Genomic DNA, 19,793 nt, shown 5'->3' with positions numbered 1-19,793 from the left:
GGGCCAATGCTGCCACACTTCAAGGAGAGCTTCAGAGTGTCTTTGAAGTGTTTTGGTTGTCTTCCCCTGGAACACCGGCCATTTGAGAGATAAGAAAGCAGGAAACAGAAAACACATTCCTACCAATGGTGTAAAGTGATATGCGGATAGTGTGGGAAAAAATGGATGATCAGCCATGATCGCATTGAATGGCAGAGCAGGCTCAATGGCCTTCTCCTATGTTCCAAGGGCAGTGTCCAGTCTATGGAAGTTGACTTTGCAGGCATTTTGCCCGAATGGTTGGGTGGAGCTGGCTTCAAGAAGGACACAAGCGTTTGTTCGACAGTCCTCCCACTGAATCCGGAGGATGTGGCAGAGGCTCTGCTGCTGGAACTTCTCGTGTGCTGATACACAGCCCAGGTGGTCTTTTTATGGGATGTGCCAACAGAGCTCTGAAGAAGAGTCGTACAGACTCGAACCGTTAACTCTGTTTCTCTCTCCACAGATGCTGTTAGGCCTGCAGGGTTTTTCCAGCATTTTCTGTTTTCGTTTCACATCCTTTAAATTGTCCATTAGAATTAGATCACCATAATTCAAAATGTTAATAATCTAATGTGTTTTGAGGTCATTTATAAATGGATGATTGGCTGATGTAAATTACTTTCAATATAAATGAGTTAAGGCTTGGGGGATTCCCATTGAAGATCCTAATTAATCTCCTGCTGAACAATGAATGTTTCACAACTGCATTAAACAGAACAAGAAAGTTACTGATCAGCAATTTATGGTGAGACAATGCCAGTTATCAAGTGAGCTGAAGGTCAACAGCAATTAAGAAAGTGCTGTATGTGATTGACTATAAGCAAACAGTCAGTGAACCATTCTACTGGGAATGCATTCAGCCATTTAATAAAGACTGCACTATCATGTCAGGCATAGGGTCAAGTAGCATAATTTTAGGTCTATTAAAGTAGATTATGAGGCATGTGACTATGTTCCAAATACTAGGCGCTGCAGTGCACTGTTCCCTTATTATATTTCTTCTCATTCTAGTACTACCCTTCTGCGTTATCACATAATACAGTGGCTCCAAGTTCAATTGTATCCTACTATTTATGGACCTCGTCATATTATTGTGCTCACTGCCTGACACCGTAATGAAGTTGGGGATAAAATAACTGCCTTTCCGATATAGCTGCCATAACTAATGAGAGTGAATACCAGAAAGGAAACGGTATTTAAATGGGTTAAAGGCACTTTAAGTTGATTCATCACCAGGGGGTGATGGGTTATCGGGGGTAGGCGGGATGCAGATTTCAGGTTGCTATCAGATCAGCCATGATCTTATTAAATGGCGGAGCAGGCTTAAGGGGCTGAATGGCCTACTCCTGCTCCTTGTTCGTACGTTCGTATGTAGGTCCAGGTATATCCCAGAAGATGCAAGGACATACCAGGATTCCTGACCATAACTTTCTAAAATTCTTTGGAAAAAGGATAAGTCAAGTCATTGTAGACCAGTTAGCCTCACTGAGTAGTGGGGAAACTGCTAGTGATTATAAACAGTAATATCGGTGAGCAATGCAAAATGTATAGACTAATCAGGAGCACTCAACATGGATTTGAAAAGGGGAGGTAGTACATGCTTAGACTAATTTAGTCCATTCTTTAGTGAAATCATGCAGTGTATTGGTGAAGAGTATGTAGAGGAACAGGTGTAGCCTTTTCAGCTTCTAAGCCTATTCCACAATTCAGTTCAATCATGGCTGCTTTGTATCTTAATTCCACTTACCCACCACTGATCCACATGCCCGTACCCAACAAAAATCTCTCACCCCCAGTCTTGGAAACTTCAATTTATCCAGGATTTACGACCTTTTGAACATGATGGGCTGAATTTTCACGGTCCCACGGAACTGGATTAGGAGGTGGGGCTAGCAACAAAGTTGTAAAATTGCACGTTGAATCAGCCGCCCTATGCCTTCCCCGAGTGCCCATGAATGGACCAATTGAGGAAAAGTGATGGTGCTGTCAGGATCATCCTGGCAGTGGACGGGCCCCTGCTAAGGCTTGAGGCCGCCATTTAACTGGAGGCAGCCTCCCAGCAGCAGATTGGGGGACAGGGGGCGGTGCCATGCTACCTCTTCCTACTCACCCTGGCATGGACGCCTGAGACTGGGACACCTGGCCCATAGGCCATTCTGTGCTGGCCGGATTCCCCCTTCACAATGATGGCCTGACAATCCTCGTGGTCTCCCACCTTCAGCAGCCCCCGCCTCTCCTGGTGGGGCAGCCGGCCAGGCATCTTCACAGGCCCTCCGAGCGGGCCTCCCATTTCCCTGGTCTGATCCCGCCGTCTTTGATTGGACAGGGCTCCAGGAGGCAGCTTCGTGATTGGCTGCCTCGAGGAAGGTGGCGACCAACCTCCCGCCGCAGCTGCTTCCTGGTTCCCGGCCTGGAACAGAGGCCGATGCCGGCATCACTACCCCAACCGAGAGAATTCAACCGGATACATTTGGACTCTTCAGAAAAGCTTTGGATAAAGTGTCACACGAGAGGTGAAGGCCAATGGTATTAAATGTAAAGTTGTAGCAAAATGAAAAGAGTGGCTAAAGAATAAAAAGCAAAGGCTCGGTTATCAATATTCTTTGTTAGTTGTGTGGCCTAACGATCTATGTCAGGACAAATGTAGGCTGTGAGCGCACACAGCAATCCAGAAGGTACCGCATAGGGCATCCACGAGCCGTTCCCTTGTAAGACACTCTGCATGAGCGACCGCACAAAAATATTTGACGTTACCTTGCATGCAAAGCTAAAAACTATTTAGAGGGGACATTGGTTGGGCCCTCTCTTGATCTCCATACTTGTGCATGATTTGGTCATGGGCAAGGTGTCATTAAAATCCTACAATGCTACCAATTTAGGAGCAATAGCAACTGTGAGAATAATTACAGGAGGTCAGTGTGGCAAGCGGAAAATGTACCGGGTAGTTCAGCCGCCCAAAATAAAATGGTAACACAGCAGAGAACAGTTTTATTAACGTAGAGAAATGGGTATACTATGCTAATGAGGCAACAAAGACAGAAAAATACAGAACCCCTTGATGGATAGTCAGGAATACAACAGTCTCCCCCTTAGGATCCCCAGTTTGAAAAAGTCTGTTGTGAAGTGACTGCCTGCTACTGTATTCACAATGGATTACAACTAAAGAACATTTGCACACGTCAATCTATATTTTAGCATTAAATCTTTGTCAATGACAATTTGGTTTTTCTTCTGAACTCTAGTCTTCCTCGCGTGCAAGTATGTTAGCAATAAAGATATTGAAGTCTGCACTTGTATAAACTGGCACTGAGCTGGTTTAGACTGTTGGAACTTGTGTGTGTGTTTGCATAGAGGAATAAGTAGCAATGAGGCAATGGATACAATGTGGAAAGATTTCCCCTGTCACTCTGAGTTTCCTTCTGCTGCTACAATTCTGGCTGGCATTTCCAAATTTGTTACTCTACTCTCCTTTCCCTCACATCCCCATCTCTCTCTCTCTCTCTCTCTCTCTCCCCCCCATTTCTTTTCTCTCTCCATTTCATTCAGGAGTAAACAAATGCGGTTTGAAAGGACAGCTTTTATTTGCCTTCAAACTGATTTAATCTAATTGGCCAAAGTAGGTTTTCCAATCGAGTGATTAAACCATCTGCCTTGCGATGGTTTCCCGTGTGGCCAAACGTGCAAAATATTGAACAAAGTAACATTAACTGGCCAATCTCTCATGCTGTTAGCACACGTGAATTCAAGCCCGAGTGTGGTTTTCCGATGACGTGGGTATCGGAGGATAGGCTACAATTTGACAAGGCGTGCAGATACCCACTTCTTATTTAAATTAAGGGTCAGCCCTGCCAGGATAACCCTTCCTTTACTGCTCTCGCCATTGTGAATGCACAAATACAAGGAATTCAACTGCTCCCCTACTACCCAGAACGTAAAGTGCAATGCAAAATTTTGCTTGTCGCACATCTGACACTGTATTCCTTGTCTAAGAGCTCCTTATAAATAGAGATATCCCCAATACTTACTGATTAAAGGAAACGTCCCACAATGCTGCTTTGTATGGATTCGAATCAATATTGCTTCAAAGCGGATGCTATCGACTATCTACATGATCTCTGCATAAAATCAGAGCAATGCAGGGAGTCAGCAGCAACTAGTTGCATCTATGTAGCGCCTTTAACATAGCGAAATAGCTCAAAGTACTTCAAATGAGCATTATCAAATAAAATTTTGACGCCAAGCTACGTAAGCAGATATTAGAAGAGGTGACTAAGAACTAAGCCACAGAAGAAGATTTTAAGATGACTCAATTCAACGCCTAGAAAAATACATCAGCTACCAGTTAAATAGAATGCCAGTGCTTCGGTGGGATGCAGTTAATGTAGAAATGAAACATTGAGCAGAAAGAGACGGCACTTTGGTCTGATGGGGATCAATTACTTTTCTGACTGATCCTTACATATGTTTACATAAAAGCTCAATTACAGAGCAGTCATTTCAGCTTTCTGAAGGGTCGACCAACTGGCTTTAAGAAGTAGCCAAACCTCTACAGAAATCACATGCCTAACTCAAAATCTGTACATCTACTGCATCAACACCTCCCAGCCCTGTCACCTCTGCCACCTGAAGGGACCAGGGCAGTTGGCACAAGGGAAAACAATCTAACTTCCCCTCCACGTCGCATTCCTGCCTGTTATGGACGTATATCAGCTGTTTCTTCATCGTCACTGGGTCAAAATCCTGGAGCTGCCTACCTAACAGCACTCTGGGTGTCCCTTCACATGGACTACAGCGGTTCATCACCACCTCTCAAGGGCGCTGAGGGATTGGGAATGAATATTCAGCCTTGCCAGCAACATCCATACTCCAAAAATAGTTTTTTAAAAAATTATAAATCTGCACATCATCTGTAACCTACAGTCATTCAGCTGGACTTGCTTTCTCAGCTGTATGCCCTGTATGATATCTTGATTAAACAGAAAACGTTAAGCAGATTAAACAAAGCAGTGGACAGTAAGATCAATTTGGTGCTGAGAGGACCAACTAAAAATATATATAGCAGATTTAATCATCCCCTTAAGCCGGATTGATCGATGTATCTAACTCCATATTAACAATGCTGGCACATTTTGTGCATACAAGATATATACAGAGCTACACTGAATTTAAGCAGGTCTTGCGGCACAGTGGGTAGAGTTCCTGCCTCTGAGCCAGACGATCTGGGCTCAAGTCCCACTCAAGGACTTGATGGTCAAGGAAGGTATGCTCATAATTTGGCCAAACAGGTTGATTGTCAACCTGTAAATCCTTCCACATGACAGTGGTAAGAGTGGGAGAGATTCCTGGTCAGCCATGTGATGGAAAGGAAATTGGAACCTCTACCATCACTATCCATAGCTCCAGACTACAACATGTATGTAAACTTGAATGTTGCCACAGCAACTTGGGCTCCCTGAGTGAACTGTAACACACCATCATGGCATCACCACATAGAATCAGGCCATTCAGCCCAACTGATATATGCTCTGCTTGAACCTCTTCCCATCCAATTTCATGTAACCCTAGTAACATAACCACTTAAAATTGTATGAACAGTGAAACAAGCAATTTTACAGAGTAAAATCAGAGATATAACAGCCATGGGGTTCCAAGCTTGAATCAAACTTGCCAAACTATTTGTCAGTTACTCTTGGGTTCAATAAATCTGTGCCTACGGCTTTGAGCAAGATTCCCTCTAAGAATATGAGGGTGTGGGTTGAATTTTAGTCAAGATATTGGCCAGAGGGAGGGCAAGTTAAAATAAGGCTAGCTCACTTAATCTTCTGATCCTGCTACCTTCTCTTGGTGTCTCAATCTTACCCTGATCTTTTGAGCTAGCATGTGGGAAACTACAGAGCAAGGTCCATCCTTAAGTATGTAAATCAGGCTCCAATGGTATCGTCCTGTGCCAGGAGAGGCCCAGGCAAATAAGTGTGGAGACATTTTATTCTATGTTTCCTTGTGGGGCAGGGGAGTGCTCTTCTAGTCCTGACAAAAAACCTATAAGGCCTCCCTTGCCTGCAGGCTCCCACTTTCCCCCATGTCCCCACCAATGGTGTCCAGGGGCTGTTCCCTCCTGGCTCTGATTTGCTGCCTGCACTCTCCTCACATCTCCATCCAGTCGATCAGGCCAGGATCGGGCAGGAGGCTCTGAAAATTTACAGAGGCAAGTCTCAGGCATTAAATTCATCTGGGCCTCCTGGTCGACCCCCGGAGGCACTGCCCACTATGGTACTTGAACACCCTTCCACACCCTCCTACCACTCCACATGCCATTTTAAAACCAAGGCCACCTTCTCAAAAAGAGACAGTGGTGTAAGTGCATCTGCATATAACCACTGTGGCAACACCTCTCTGATGACGAATAGATTAATCATCATTCTTCATCAAACATCAGCACAAGGGACTAAATGAGGAGAGCTCCATTGTGAACAGGGTATCACTGGCAAAGAGCTGCCAGTAGTGGTGCTCTTAAGCTGCATGTGTTCGTGGAGGTTCAGTAATCCTGGATGCACCGTGCACTGCAACAAACAGGCTACACATAACAGAGAAGAATTAGAGGGAATATTGCCTGCCAGTCACTTTGGCAAACTCGGAATGTTCCAGAACGGAGAAAGCAGGTGTTACACACGGCTGGAAATTCCAGCCAGTGTTAGTCATTTCTTCTCCTCGTCCAGACCAGAGGATGCAGACAAGGATAATGATGAAAAGAAACCAGATATTGGAAAAGTAAATCAGGCTGGTGAGACAGCCATGAGAGACTGGAATGTCAGAACGATGAGACTCAGCATCAGAACTAACAAGGACAGTGAGGAAAACAGAGCAAATATTAGAGTTGTTAACACTTGCTTGGAGCCATTGGAGGACACAACAATAATATCAACTTATAATGATATATACAAACAAAAAACTACTGCGGATGCTGGAAATCCAAAACAAAAACAGAATTACCTGGTAAAACTCAGCAGGTCTGGCAGCATCGGTGGAGAAGAACAGAGTTGACGTTTTGAGTCCTCATGACCCTTCAGCAGAACTGAGTCTGTTGAAGGGTCATGAGGACTCGAAACGTCAACTCTTTTCTTCTCCGCCGATGCTGCCAGACCTGCTGAGTTTTTCCAGGTAATTCTGTTTTTGTTTTCAACTTATAATGATTTGTTTACTGGAGATAGAAACATGTGTGTGAAATATTTTACACCTTGTGTTGCTTCACAGACTCAGTCCACCTCTACGCTGCTTAACTGGTCTAAACATCTAACTCAAACTGTTATTGTGTTGTTGGTCCAATGCTTCTTAAAGCTTATAGATCAGTCCTCCCGCAAAGTTAACACTGGTAATAATTACAAAGTATTTACAGCACAGAAGGAGGCCATTCGGCCCAGCTATCCATGCCTGTGTTTATGCTCTGCAGGAGCCTCCACCCACCCTTCTTCATCTAACTCCATCAGCAATGGCACAGAGATAAACTTTGGCTGCTTTTCTATGGCACGACACGCTCTGCTCCTCGTGCCACCGGCTCCCAACACACGGGCCTGATGGTAACACCAAAGTGAACTTGCCAGATCGCTAAGGGTGGACACAGAGCGAAGACACAGGTTCTCCTGGCTGTCAGCTTCAGTGATTCCGCCAAATGTACTTTGGGATCTTGCAACCAAGGGCAGAATTTTTCGCTCAGCTTGTGGGTGCGCACCCGACCCGCTTGAGCGTGAAATAGCGCGAGATGGCACTGGGCGAGCGTCCTGATGTCATCGTGCACTCAACGCGATATTTGAGTGGGTGGGTGCGTGCAAGAGTCGGCAGTGCGCCCGCCGACAATTGCGAGGCCTATTAAGGCTATTATCGTTGTAAATGCTGGAGATTTTTCGTGGCCCGTCCAACGTTACGGTTGGCGGGTGGGAGAATCGGCCAGGCGGCTTTTGCCTTTTTGAGGAAACCTGCTTCTGATATTTAATTTAAAAAAACCAAAATGTTGGGACAGAATTTTCATCATCCATATGGGCAGGTGACTGATTCTTATGCGTGGGCATTTTTAAAATCTTTTATTTATGGGTTTTGGATTCTTCGGCTCCCTGAGGCAGCTCTGTGCTGCCACCCCCACCCCCCACCCACCCCCACCCTGGCGGCACTGGGCATTTCAAGCGCGCCCTTCACACTGGCTGGTCGCTACTTAACCAGCCAGCGTGAAATCGCGGTCCCGATCTCTGACCGCTCGCCGATGGCAGATGCCCGCCGAATTCCGAATTAAGGCCGGGATTTTCCGGCCCTGCCTCGGGCGGGACCCGCCTCGGGCCCGGGTGGCGCCCCGGCCAGAAGCCCGTTGACTTGCGGCGGGGACCGGGAGATGGCAGCGGCGGTGGGCGGGCGGGCGCGGGAAATCCAGCCATGAAAGTCCTGCCCCAACCATCTATGCCACACTGGTCAGGAACCGTGGCATTGAGCGCGGCAGCAAGTTTAATGCAAAAAGCAGCTGCAGAATAACACAGCAAATCTTTCAAAGTGCTGTGAGACAAAACAAACTGTAACCTTGTGTCACCCTTCTGACTCTGTAGCATGCTTGCTCAGTAAGGGAAGTAGGAAATAGTGAGTCACTGGTAAAACTTCAGTATGAAATAGCACAACCGTCTGAAATTCTCAATCCCAATGATGTGCATTGTAACAAAGTGCTGACAAACCTCCTTCAAAAAAAAGACTGAAATGCCTGACGCACGTTCCGATTAAAAGTCCCAAGATCAAACTAACAATTGCTGGAGTGGCGTGCGGGCAGTGCTGGCATATAACAGCTGGTTGTTCAGCGCAATCTATCTTGCCCATGAAACGCTTCCCTATGGGGATGCCTTTTATCGCTAGAATTGCCCCTTTTAAAACTTTGCCCACACTCTACAAGGGCTTAGTGGAAAAGTGCTCGGCAAGCCATTATTTTGGAAGGAAGGGGTGCAAGCCAAAAAAACCTTGCGCCATTTCGGATGCTGAAATGACGAGGCGACACATTTAGATGCAAGTTACACCCAATTGGGGTAGATCTTGGCTTAGGACGGTAATACAGAATGGCTGATATCAAGTCAGAACCTCAACTTCCTTGCAAAGGGTGGGGTGGGGGGGCTGTGGTGAAGGTCAGGGGGGCGACAAAGCTGAAGGGTTATTAAGGCCTATTATCAGAGGCTGCCTGGGAATTTTCCAGTCCCCTGGAAGCAACGAGGAAAAGTCCAGCTTTCTGGGATTGAGGGGGGTGGGTGGGGTTGGGGGAAAGGAGTAGTGGTGGGGCTGGCCCCGCAGCGGTGGGCGCTGGGGGCCGCGGTGAGAGGCAGTGCTCCAGGCAGGCTTTTGAGTCCCTCCCTGCCTGCCTGGCTTCTGCTGCAGCCACAGGCCATCCTGTGGGCTGAGTCCCCCCCGCCCCCATCTTCATAATAGTGGCCCAGCTGCTGAATGAATGATTTACCCACAACTTTGTGTTGCAAAGGTCTACACTCATGTTTCATTCAAAAGTACTCCCAACAATCGGATTGCGTGGGAGATACATTCTGAGGAGGGTATTTTACCCCTTGCTGACTGATCCTTTTTTTTGAAGAGTTGTACTGATTATTAAGCGGGTGATTTTAAACCAATATTTTACAGAAGCTTTCAAATAATTGCTTTCTGCAAATTAAGAGATTGTGATGGGTTCAAGTAATCATAGCAGCACGTTACAAAATGTATCTGTCGTGCATAATTGCTTCTGTGTATGAGTCTACTTGCAAAGAAACACTCGAGAACACTGGGATGAGGAACTGTCAGAGAGTTTCCCACTGTCTTTGAAGATTAAGTGGGAGCAGTGCTTGACACTGAAAAGTGCCTTGATGCTCGAGTACAGTTGGAGTTGAGGCAAACAATGCAAACACGTGATTAAACAGCTTACTTTGTGGTTGAACAGGACATATTTTCTGATCGACAGTGTTTTGATGTCTATGCTTGCCACACATATCCCATTTTAAAATGGGCTTCATCCTGCCTTCATTAAAAATAACACAGACAGGAATTCAGTAGAAACCTGTTAAGCACTCGACTGTGACACCAATGTGAAAATAGGCCCGAACATCTGTAATAGAAGGACAAGGGCAGCAGATGCATGGGAACACTGCCACCTGCCAGATCCCCTCCAGGCCACTCACCATCCTGACTTTTTTTTTAATATTCGTTCATGGGATGTGGGCGTCACTGGCTAGGCCAGCATTTATTGCCCATCCCTAATTGCCCTTGAGAGCTGAGTGGTTTGCTGGGCCATGTCAAAGGGCATCTAAGAGTCAATCACATTGCTGTGGGTCTGGAGTCACATGTAGGCCAGACCAGGTAAGGATGGCAGATTTCCTTCCCTACAGGACATTAGTGAACCAGATGGGTTTCTATGACAATTGACAATGGTTTCATTCATGGTCAACATTAGACATGTAATTCCATATTTTTTATTTAATTCAAATTTCACCATCTGCCATGGTGGGATTTGAACCCAGATCCCCAGAGCATTACCCTGGGTACCTGAAGTGCTAGTCCAGTGACAATACCATTACGACATCACCTCCACCCCCTGTCCCCTTGGAAATATATCGCCGTTCCTTTGCTGTCGCTGGGTCAATACCCTGGAACACCCTCCCCACTGGTGGGTGTGCCTACACCACATGGACTGCAACGATTCAAGAAGACAGCTCACCACCACCTTCTCAAGGGCAATTAGGGATGGGCAATAAATGTTAGCCTTGCCAGGGACATTCACATCTCATGTAAGGATATATTAAAAATAATATATTAAAGGTGTACAATTCCTGTCAGGCGTCACACTTATTTCCCATAGTACATTCCCTGTCACGCTTTCACCATGAGCAATGTCATGGGAGATCTGCCAATTGTGCAGAAAAGGCTCCAAATTACACCGGTGGCTAATAACCTGGGCCTGTTAATGCACTTAACAAGGATCTTAATCATTCTCTCATAGCGTTGCACACACTAATTATCTTGATTGCTAAAAGCTATGTGTACAGTATATCGGACAAAAAGGAAATGCATTATGTCATCTTTTCCTGTGAGAATCTCATCAAATTACTGATAGGACAGGCAGCTGATAAATGTAGCAGGATGTGGTGAAGTAATTCAAGGAATTAACAAGTTCTGCATTTTTATAATAGCCACTAAAAATTCCCAGTCACTGTAATTTCATATAGTACGTATAGATCTATGTCATGTCATGTGCCCTCTACCCGCAGGCAGGCCCTCAGCGCACTGTCTGCTGATGCTTCACCCTTGGTAGTTTTTGCCAGTTGTGGTTTGCCATTGCGTTTCACTCTCAGGGGCGGGGCGAGAAGCCAGGACACAAGGCTCCCACATGTGGGACAAACCTGCGCTGTCGCTGTTAGTCTGAACCACAGACTAGCCATCAAACCAACTTAGCTAACCAAACCCGTATATAGGCATGTAGTAAAAATAACTCTTCTAGCATTCAACCAGTATTAAAGGTTAGCTTAACCACCAGCTATAATCTAAATCTGAAGTAGGTGAGCTCAAGCCTCACTACTTGTGTACCTGGCCGAGATTAGCAATTCAGGACTATGGGAATGCTGCATTGCTGGAGGTGCTGCCTGATTATGCAAATGTTAGTGGCCAAGATTCCTGTTTGTGATTGGAGTATATTGTTTTCATACTTAACGTGGAATTCAATTGTATTATGATCACTATTTTACTATCAGATTACTAATTAACCCTGCCTCATTGCACAATGCTAGTTCTAAAATGGCTTCATCCCTGGTTGGTTCCACAACATATCGTTCCAGGGCAGTCATAAAAACAATTCTACAAACTCATCTTCCAGGCCACCTTTGCCAATTTGATTGGTCTGGTCTATGTGAAGATTAAAGCCCCCCCATAAAAATTGCATTGCCTTTGTTAGAAGCTCTAATAATGTCTTGTTTAATGTTCTGTCCAATAGGATAACTACCATTAGCGGGCCTATAAACTACTCTCATCAGCTTTTTCTGACCCTTGTTATTCCTAATCGCCACCCATGCTAATTCTCATTCCTGATTTTCTGAGCCAAGATCCTTTCTCATTGATGTGCTTATATCATCCTTTACTATCAGGGCTACCCCTCCTCCTTTTCCTTCTGTCTGTCTTTTCAAAATATTGTGTACCCTGGGATATTTATTTCCCAACCTTGATCACTTTGCCACCATGTCTCTGTAATGGCAATTAGATTTAAACCATTTATCTCTATTTGTGGTACTAGTTCATTTATTTTATTGCAGATTCTCCGCACATTTGGATAAAGTGACTTTAATCTTATTTTATTACTACTATTTCCCACATGGACTTTACTCTCTGATGTACTATCACCATGAAAATCTCTGCCCCTTCCTGTCCCACTCAGCTTGTCTTTACCTACATCGAGATACTTTCCTATTGCCTCAGCTTTTACCTTTGGATTTCTAAATCTCCCATTACCTGAACACTGCTCCGCCTGAGTAGGCTTAAAGCCATTTTCCCTACCCTGACCATATTTTCTGGTGCACGCTTATATTTATACACTCTGTCCCTTCCTGTCGCACTCTGGTTACCATTACCCATATTGCCACCCCATTCTATTGCCCTGTCCTTTCTCTTTAGCTTCCCAAATCTCCCCTCACATGAACCGTCTCTGCACCACCCATCCTCCCACAACACTATTTAGTTAGAAGCTCTCTCTCCAGTCCTAGTTGTACGACTCACCTGGACACTTGTCCCAGTGTGGTTCAGGTAAAAAGAATCCCAACAGTACAGCTTCCTCTTTCCCTTGCCAGTGCCCCATGAATTGAAACCCATTTGAAGCTCCTCTATTGCTATCTTCTCGATCCCCATATCTGCCTCACACACAGTCACACCCTCCCGTCCCAGATCAAATCAGAAGTACCTAGCCTAACCCAGAAGAAAAAAAAAACAGTAAAAAACTGGTCCAAACTGGTCTTGTATACTTTAAAATGGAACACCAGTAAGAGCTGGGAAATAAGACTACTGGTCCGAACTGTTTTTCCCTTCGGGGAAGGGGTGCGACTGCCTCCTGGAACAAAGTGCCAGGTCACTTTCCCTCTCCCTGATGCACTGCAGTGTCTGTAGCTCAGACTCCAGTTCAATGACTCTGAGCCGAACTTCCTCGAGCTGCAGATACTTACTGCAGTTATGCTTGCCGTGGATCACACTGGTGTCCATCAGCCTCCACATGCTACAGCTGCAATACACTACCTACCCTGCTATTTAAGGAAGGATATAAATGCATTGGAAGCAATTCAGAGAAGGTTTACCAAATGAATACCTGGAATGGGCAGGTTGTCTTGTGAGGAAAGATTGGACAGGCTAGGCTTGTATCTGCTGGAGTTTAGAAGAGTAAGAGGTGACTTGATTGAAACATACAAGATCCTGAGGGGTCTTGGCAGAGTGGATGTGGAGAGGATGTTTCCTCTTGTGGGAGAAACTAGAACTAGGGGTCACTGTTTAAAAATAAGGGGTCGCCCATTCAAAACAGAGATGAGGCGAAATCTTTTCTCTCAGAGGATCGTGAGCCTCTGGAACTCTCTTCTTGAAATGGCAACAGAAGGAGAGTCTTTGAATAGTTTTAAGGTAGAGGTAGATAAATTCTTGGTAAGCAAGGGGTTGATAGGTTATTGAGGATAGGCTGGATGCAGATTTGAGGTTACTATCAGATCAGTCTTGAGCTTATTAAATGGTGGAGCAGGCCCGAGGGGCCGAATGGCCTACTGCTGCTCCTTGTTCTTTTGTATATTCATGTCTTTCCTGTGTTTTATTTAACTAATTAAATTTCAAGTTTAGAAATATAACTACAGATAAAAGCTGAGTGATAATAAGTAGTTTAACTACAACATTAATGCAATACTTATATCTCCCCAGTACTAGTTTAAACTACTGTCCCTGTTTAGAGGAATAAAACCTTAACATTCGCCAATAAATCACCTACTCGCCCACCTAATTAATGCCTTCGAACACTTGCCAGCTACTGGAGGCAGAAAAAAATATAAGCAGTAGCACCTCCTTCCCCTGTGACCCTCCTACCCCTGTGCACCAAATCCCCAAGTTAGCACTCGTTCCTTGTCACACACAGGCCTCATCGTCTTCGCTCTGTGCTCCCACGTTATTAACCACATGATCATTGCGTGGCCCTGAATGGGAACAATTAAAAGCATTTCAATCTCATTCATTCCTGCGTGTAGCCAATTATTAGGGATTTTAAAATATATCACAATTTATTTTTTTCTTACTATTCCTTTCTCTTTTTCTCTCTCTTAACTATATATTTCCTTCCCTCTCCATTTCTCTTTCTGTACTTGATTTGACTCTAGTTCATTCTTCCCCTCCGTCATTCCTCTGTTTCTTGTTCAATCCTTAAACTCCTTTGGTGAAGGAGATAGGCTGTCGATCCCATAATTAACACCGGACACAAGTGCCCCGTTGACCTCACGTTTCCAGCATGTTACACAGCAAAAATCATCTGGAGCTGAAGAGGAAACAGTCTAATCCTGCAAACTGTGCTCCAACAAGATCCTGCCAAATATATAATGATTAGCAGGTCTCATCGTAAAAGGTGTTGCGATCTTTCACTTTTAAGAGAGATTTGCGACCCAATTTACACCCACTGAGACAACACCCTTCCACAGATCAGCCAGATGCTGTTCAGTGCCAGCATGTTCTGTGTCATTTTTCTAAATTTCAGGTTTCCAGTGTTTTCTTTGACTCTCTGCAAGCCCTAATGGTGGCAAAACGCACTCTGGTGCCCGCACGAGTCAAAAACTAACATCTAACAGCAAGTATTATCAAGGCTTGTTGTGTTGCTTAAATCCTATCACCAAAGCTAATGTTTCCATTGCTAAAGCAGCAGAGGATTCTCTTTTGGTTTGTAACCAGGGCAATGCAGGTGAGCTTTCTCTTTGAGACAACAAAATAGTCCCGCACTCTGGTAGGCAATGAAAGATCGGGTTAATTCAGCTTTGGCCGTCGCACATTTCGGATTGTTATGAAGCGCAGCATTTAAAATCCAACGAGGACAAAGTGCGTCGCGGTGATCAGGAGCTAAGTGCTTTCCTCTCAATTTGTGAAACTCCCTCTATGTAGATTCATTACAGTATAAACATTTTCAACAGAAGAAAACCCTCCGGGATCCTTTGTATAATCCCAGCAGCCAGATCAAAGGAGTCTGAGTCTAGCATTCTCTGGCACCCTGCCAACTTTCGAATTAGGGATTTCCTAAATGGGCGGTGGATTGCTGTGTCCGCAAAGTTTGAGTGGACTGCATGTGTTTGGGTCATAGGGTACTCACCTGGGTTGGGTTCTGGAGCTCTTGTAATGGGGTCCTTGATCCTTTCCTGCAGCAGATGTCCACCCCGAATGGCGTCCGGCGCATCACTGCAACACAAAAGGGCACAGATGGGGGTTTAAATCGAGCAGTTCCATCTGTAATTCATTATTGGCAGCATTTTTGTGTCTGAGTCACAAACCAATGATTTCGAGCCCCACTCCAAAGATACTGTTCAAGAAGGGAGGGAGGCAGAAAATGGGAAACTATAGGCCAGTGAGGTTGACGTCTGTCATAGAGAAGGTGTTAGAGTTGATCGTTAAAGAAGTTATAGCTGGGCACTTAGAAAAACACAAGGTAATCAAGAAGAGTCAGCATGGTTTTGTGGAAGGAAAATCACGTTTAACTAATTTATTAGCGTTCTTTTAAGGAGTAACATGTGCTGTGGATAAAGGGGAGCTTTTAAATGTACTGTACTTGGATTTCCAGAAGGTATTTGACAAGGTGCCATATCAAAGGTTATTACGGAAAATAAAAGCTCATGGTGTCAGGGGTAACATATTATCCTGGACAGAGGATTGGCTGGTTGGCTGGCAGAAAACAGAGTATGCATAAATGGGGCTTTGCCTGATGAGCAGGATGTGACGAGTGGGGTCACACAGGGGTCTGTACTGGGACTTCAACTTTTTACAATTTACATCAATGACTTAGATGAGGGGAGCAAAGGCATGGTAGTCAAATTTGCAGAAGACACGAAGATTGGTAGGAAGGTAGGTTGCGAAGAAGACACAAGGAGTTTGCAGATGGACATAGATAAGTTGAGTGAGTGGGCAAAAATCTGGCAAATGGAGTATAATGTGGGAAAATGTGAAGTTGGTCACTTTGGCTGGAGGAATATAAAAGCAAAGTACGACTTAAATGGAGAATGACTGCAGAATTCAGAGGTGCAGAGGGATCTGGGTATTCTTGTGCAAGAGACACAAAAAGATAGTATGCAGGTACAGCAAGTAATCAAGAAGGCTAATGCAATGCTATCCTTTATTTTGAAAGGAATTGAACATAAAAGTAAGGATATTATACTTCAGTTATACAGGGCATTAGTGAGACTGCATCTCGAATACTGTGTACAGTTTTGGTCTCCTTATTTAAGGAAGGATGCAAATTCATTGCAGGCAGTTCAGAGGAGGTTTAATAGATTGATACCTGGAATGAGCGGGTTGTCTTATAAGGATAGGTTGGTCAAGCTGGGCTTGTTTCCACTGGAGTTTAGAAGAGACTTGATTGAAACACATGAGATAATGGTCTTGACAAGATGGACGTGGAAAGGATGTTTCCTCCTGTGGCTGAGTCCAGAACTAGGGGGCACTGTTTTAAAATTAGGGGGTCGCCCTTTCTAGGACAGAGATGAGGAGAATTTTTTTTCTCTCAGAGGGTTGTGCGACTTTGGAACTCTGCCTCAGAAGGCGATGGAGGTGGGGTCATTGAATATTTTTAAGGCAGAGGCAGATAGATTCTTGTTAGGCAAGGGAATCAAAGGTTATCGGGGGTAGATGAGAATGTGGAATTCAAAACACAAACAGATCAGCCATGATCTTATTGAATTGTGGAGCAGGTTGGAGGGGCCAAGTGGCCTACTTCTGCTCCTATTTCGTATGTTCGTATATCAACATATTTGTGGTATGGCAAGAGAAATGATTACTGCCGTTCAAATATTCACCTGCAGATTAGTGAGTAGCTTTGGATGTTTGGTTTTAATCAGAGATGCCCCCAGCAAACAATCGAGACAAATAAACATTTACTAAGCGGTCCATAGTTTGCGACTGGTACATATTGTACACCACCTCTTGTGACCCACATCTCCCACGAGGTGTTATGAAACAGTTTAGACAGGACCATTGGTGTCCGCTCGCTGGGTTATAGACTGGGAGTTCTATTGTGAGCTTGGCATTCAGGTGCAGCATCCCAGAACTCTTCCAACAATGGGTGGGATAACACAAACTTTTCGTGGGCCAAGTTAAGAGGGTAGCAACAACAACAACAACAACTTGCATTTATAGAGCATCTTTAACATAGTAAAATGGCCAAGATACTTCACAGGAGCATTCAATAAAAAAAACATGAGCAGATGTTAGGACAGGAGGCCAAGAACCTAGTCAAAGAAGTAGGTTTTAAGGAGCATCTTAAAGATGGAGAGAGAGGTAGAGAGGAGGAGGGAATTCCAGAGCTTAGGACCTACACAACCAAAGGCATGGCCAGCAATGGTGAAAGAATTAAAATCAGGGGTGCTCAGGAGGTCAGAAGTGGAGGAGATTTCGGAAGAGCATAAGGCTAGAGAGGGTTACAGGAATAGGGAGGAGAGAGGCCATGGTTATTTAATGCGACTGTATTGTTGGCGTGTGAAACTGTTTTGCTCTACACCAGGACTGCTAATCCAAGGAAAGGGTTAATCAGCTTGTCCTGAAGCCTGCTAACAATATGCTAACAATAACAATATCCCTTTGATTTCTCTTTACATTGTAGAAATGTTAACCTTTAGCCTATGCCTGTTAAACAGGGGAGTTTAAATCAATTTAAAGTACCAGTGGGCTATTGAACCAGGGCTGACCTTAAAGCAATGGCTAGTCACTTCAGTAAACCTAATTAAAAGACAAGCCAGTGTATACTGATTGGTTGATAACAAGTGTAGGAAAATGTTAGTTCAGCAAAAGATAAACATCTAAAGATGTGTAATCAGTCATGGAAACCATAGATTGGTGCAAAATGATACTGAATCAAAGGCAGACTTAGAACATTTCACTTGTGGAACAATAATTTTATGTAACTAGGGTAAAGGTAAGACAATAAAGCAGGGAAGTTTACCAGCCTACAGAAAAAGAAACAATTAAAACTAAAATTATTAACAAGAGACAAGATCATTAAAATTCACCTTGTATATTAGGAACATAAGAATAGGAGAAGGCCATCCAGCCCATCGAGCCTTTCAATGCGATCATGGCTGATCAAACACTCAATGCCTTTTACCCACACTATCCCCATAACCCTTTACGTTATTGTTAATCAGAAATCTATCAATCTCTACCTTAAACATACTCAATGACTGAGCCTCCACGGCCCTCTGGCGTCAAGAATCCCAAAGATTCACCACCCTCTGAGTAAAGAGATTTCTCCTCATCTCAGTCCCAAGTGGCTTCCCCCTCATTCTGAAATTATGTCCCCTGGTTCTAGACTCTCCAACCAGGGGAAACATCTTATCTGCATCTACCCTGTCTATTCCTTTAATTATTTTGTAGGTTTCAATGAGATCACTCCACATTCTTCGAAACTCTAGAGAACACAGGCCTAGTTTGCCCAATCTCTCTTCATAAGACAGTCCCGCCATCCCTGGAACAAGTCTGGTGAACCTTCGTTGCACTCCCTCTATGGCAATAATATCCTTTCTGAGGTAAGCGGTCCAAAACTGCATCCAGTACTCCAGGTGCAGTCTAACCACACTTCTATACAATTGAAACAAGACTTCACTACTCCTGTACTCAAATCCTCGTGCGATAAAGGCTAACATTCCATTAGCCTTCCTAATTGCCTGCTGCACCTACATGTTAGGCTTCAGTGACTTATGGACAAGGGCACCCAGGTCCCTTTGTACATCAACACTTTCTAATCTCTTACCATTTAGGAAATACTTTGCTCAGCTGTTCCTTCCACCAAAGTGGATAACCTCACATTTTTCCACATTATGTTCATTCTGCCATGTTCTTGCCCACTCAATAAATCTGTCCAACTCCTCCTGTAGCAGCTTTGCATCTTCCTCACGACACACATTCCCTCCTAGCTTTGTATCATCCGTAAACTTGGAAATGTTACATTTGGTCCCCACATCCAAATCGTTGATATATATTGTGAACAGCGGGGGCCCAAGTACTGATCCTTGCGGTACCCCACTAGTCACAGCCTGCCAACATGAGAATGACCCGTTTATTCCTACTCTGTTTTCTGCCTGTTAGCCAATCCTTAATCCATGCCTGTATATTGCCTCCTATCCCATGTGCTTTTATTTTGTTAATCAACCTCCTGTGTGGGACTTTATCAAAAGCCTTCTGAAAATCCAAGTATACTATGTCCATCGACTCCTCTTTGTCAATTTTGTAAGTAGCATCCTCAGAAAAACTCCAACAAGTTCGTCAAACACGATTTCCCATTCGCAAATCCATGCTGACTATGCCCAATCAGATCGTGGTTATCTAAGTATCTATTTATCACATCCTTTATAATAGATTATAGCATTTTCCCTACTACTGATGTAAGGCTAACAGGTCTGTAGTTCCCTGTTTTCTCTCTCCCTCCCTTCTTAAATAGCGGGGTGCCATTTGCTACCTTCCAACCTTCAGGAACCATTCCAGAGTCTATAAAATTTTGGAAAATGATCACCAATGCAACCACT

At 44.4% G+C, this 19,793-nt stretch overlaps 1 protein-coding gene across 2 annotated transcripts in view; it reads right to left on the bottom strand.

Annotated features, from left to right (window-relative positions):
• chst11 (carbohydrate (chondroitin 4) sulfotransferase 11) overlaps positions 1-19,793 on the bottom strand; it is a 199,685-nt gene that overhangs the window by 118,311 nt on the left and 61,581 nt on the right. For both annotated transcript variants that reach the window (XM_078567801.1, XM_078567802.1), the window contains exon 2: positions 15,380-15,465. In XM_078567801.1, coding sequence (XP_078423927.1) covers positions 15,380-15,465 — 86 coding nt within the window. The remainder of the gene's footprint in view (positions 1-15,379; positions 15,466-19,793) is intronic.

This window comes from Cetorhinus maximus, chromosome 22 (genome assembly GCF_964194155.1).
Source record: "Cetorhinus maximus chromosome 22, sCetMax3.hap1.1, whole genome shotgun sequence".
In the NCBI taxonomy this organism is placed as follows: Eukaryota; Metazoa; Chordata; class Chondrichthyes; order Lamniformes; family Cetorhinidae; genus Cetorhinus; species Cetorhinus maximus.
Note: the sequence above shows the minus strand (reverse complement) of the source record. Positions and strands in the feature narration are given on the sequence as shown.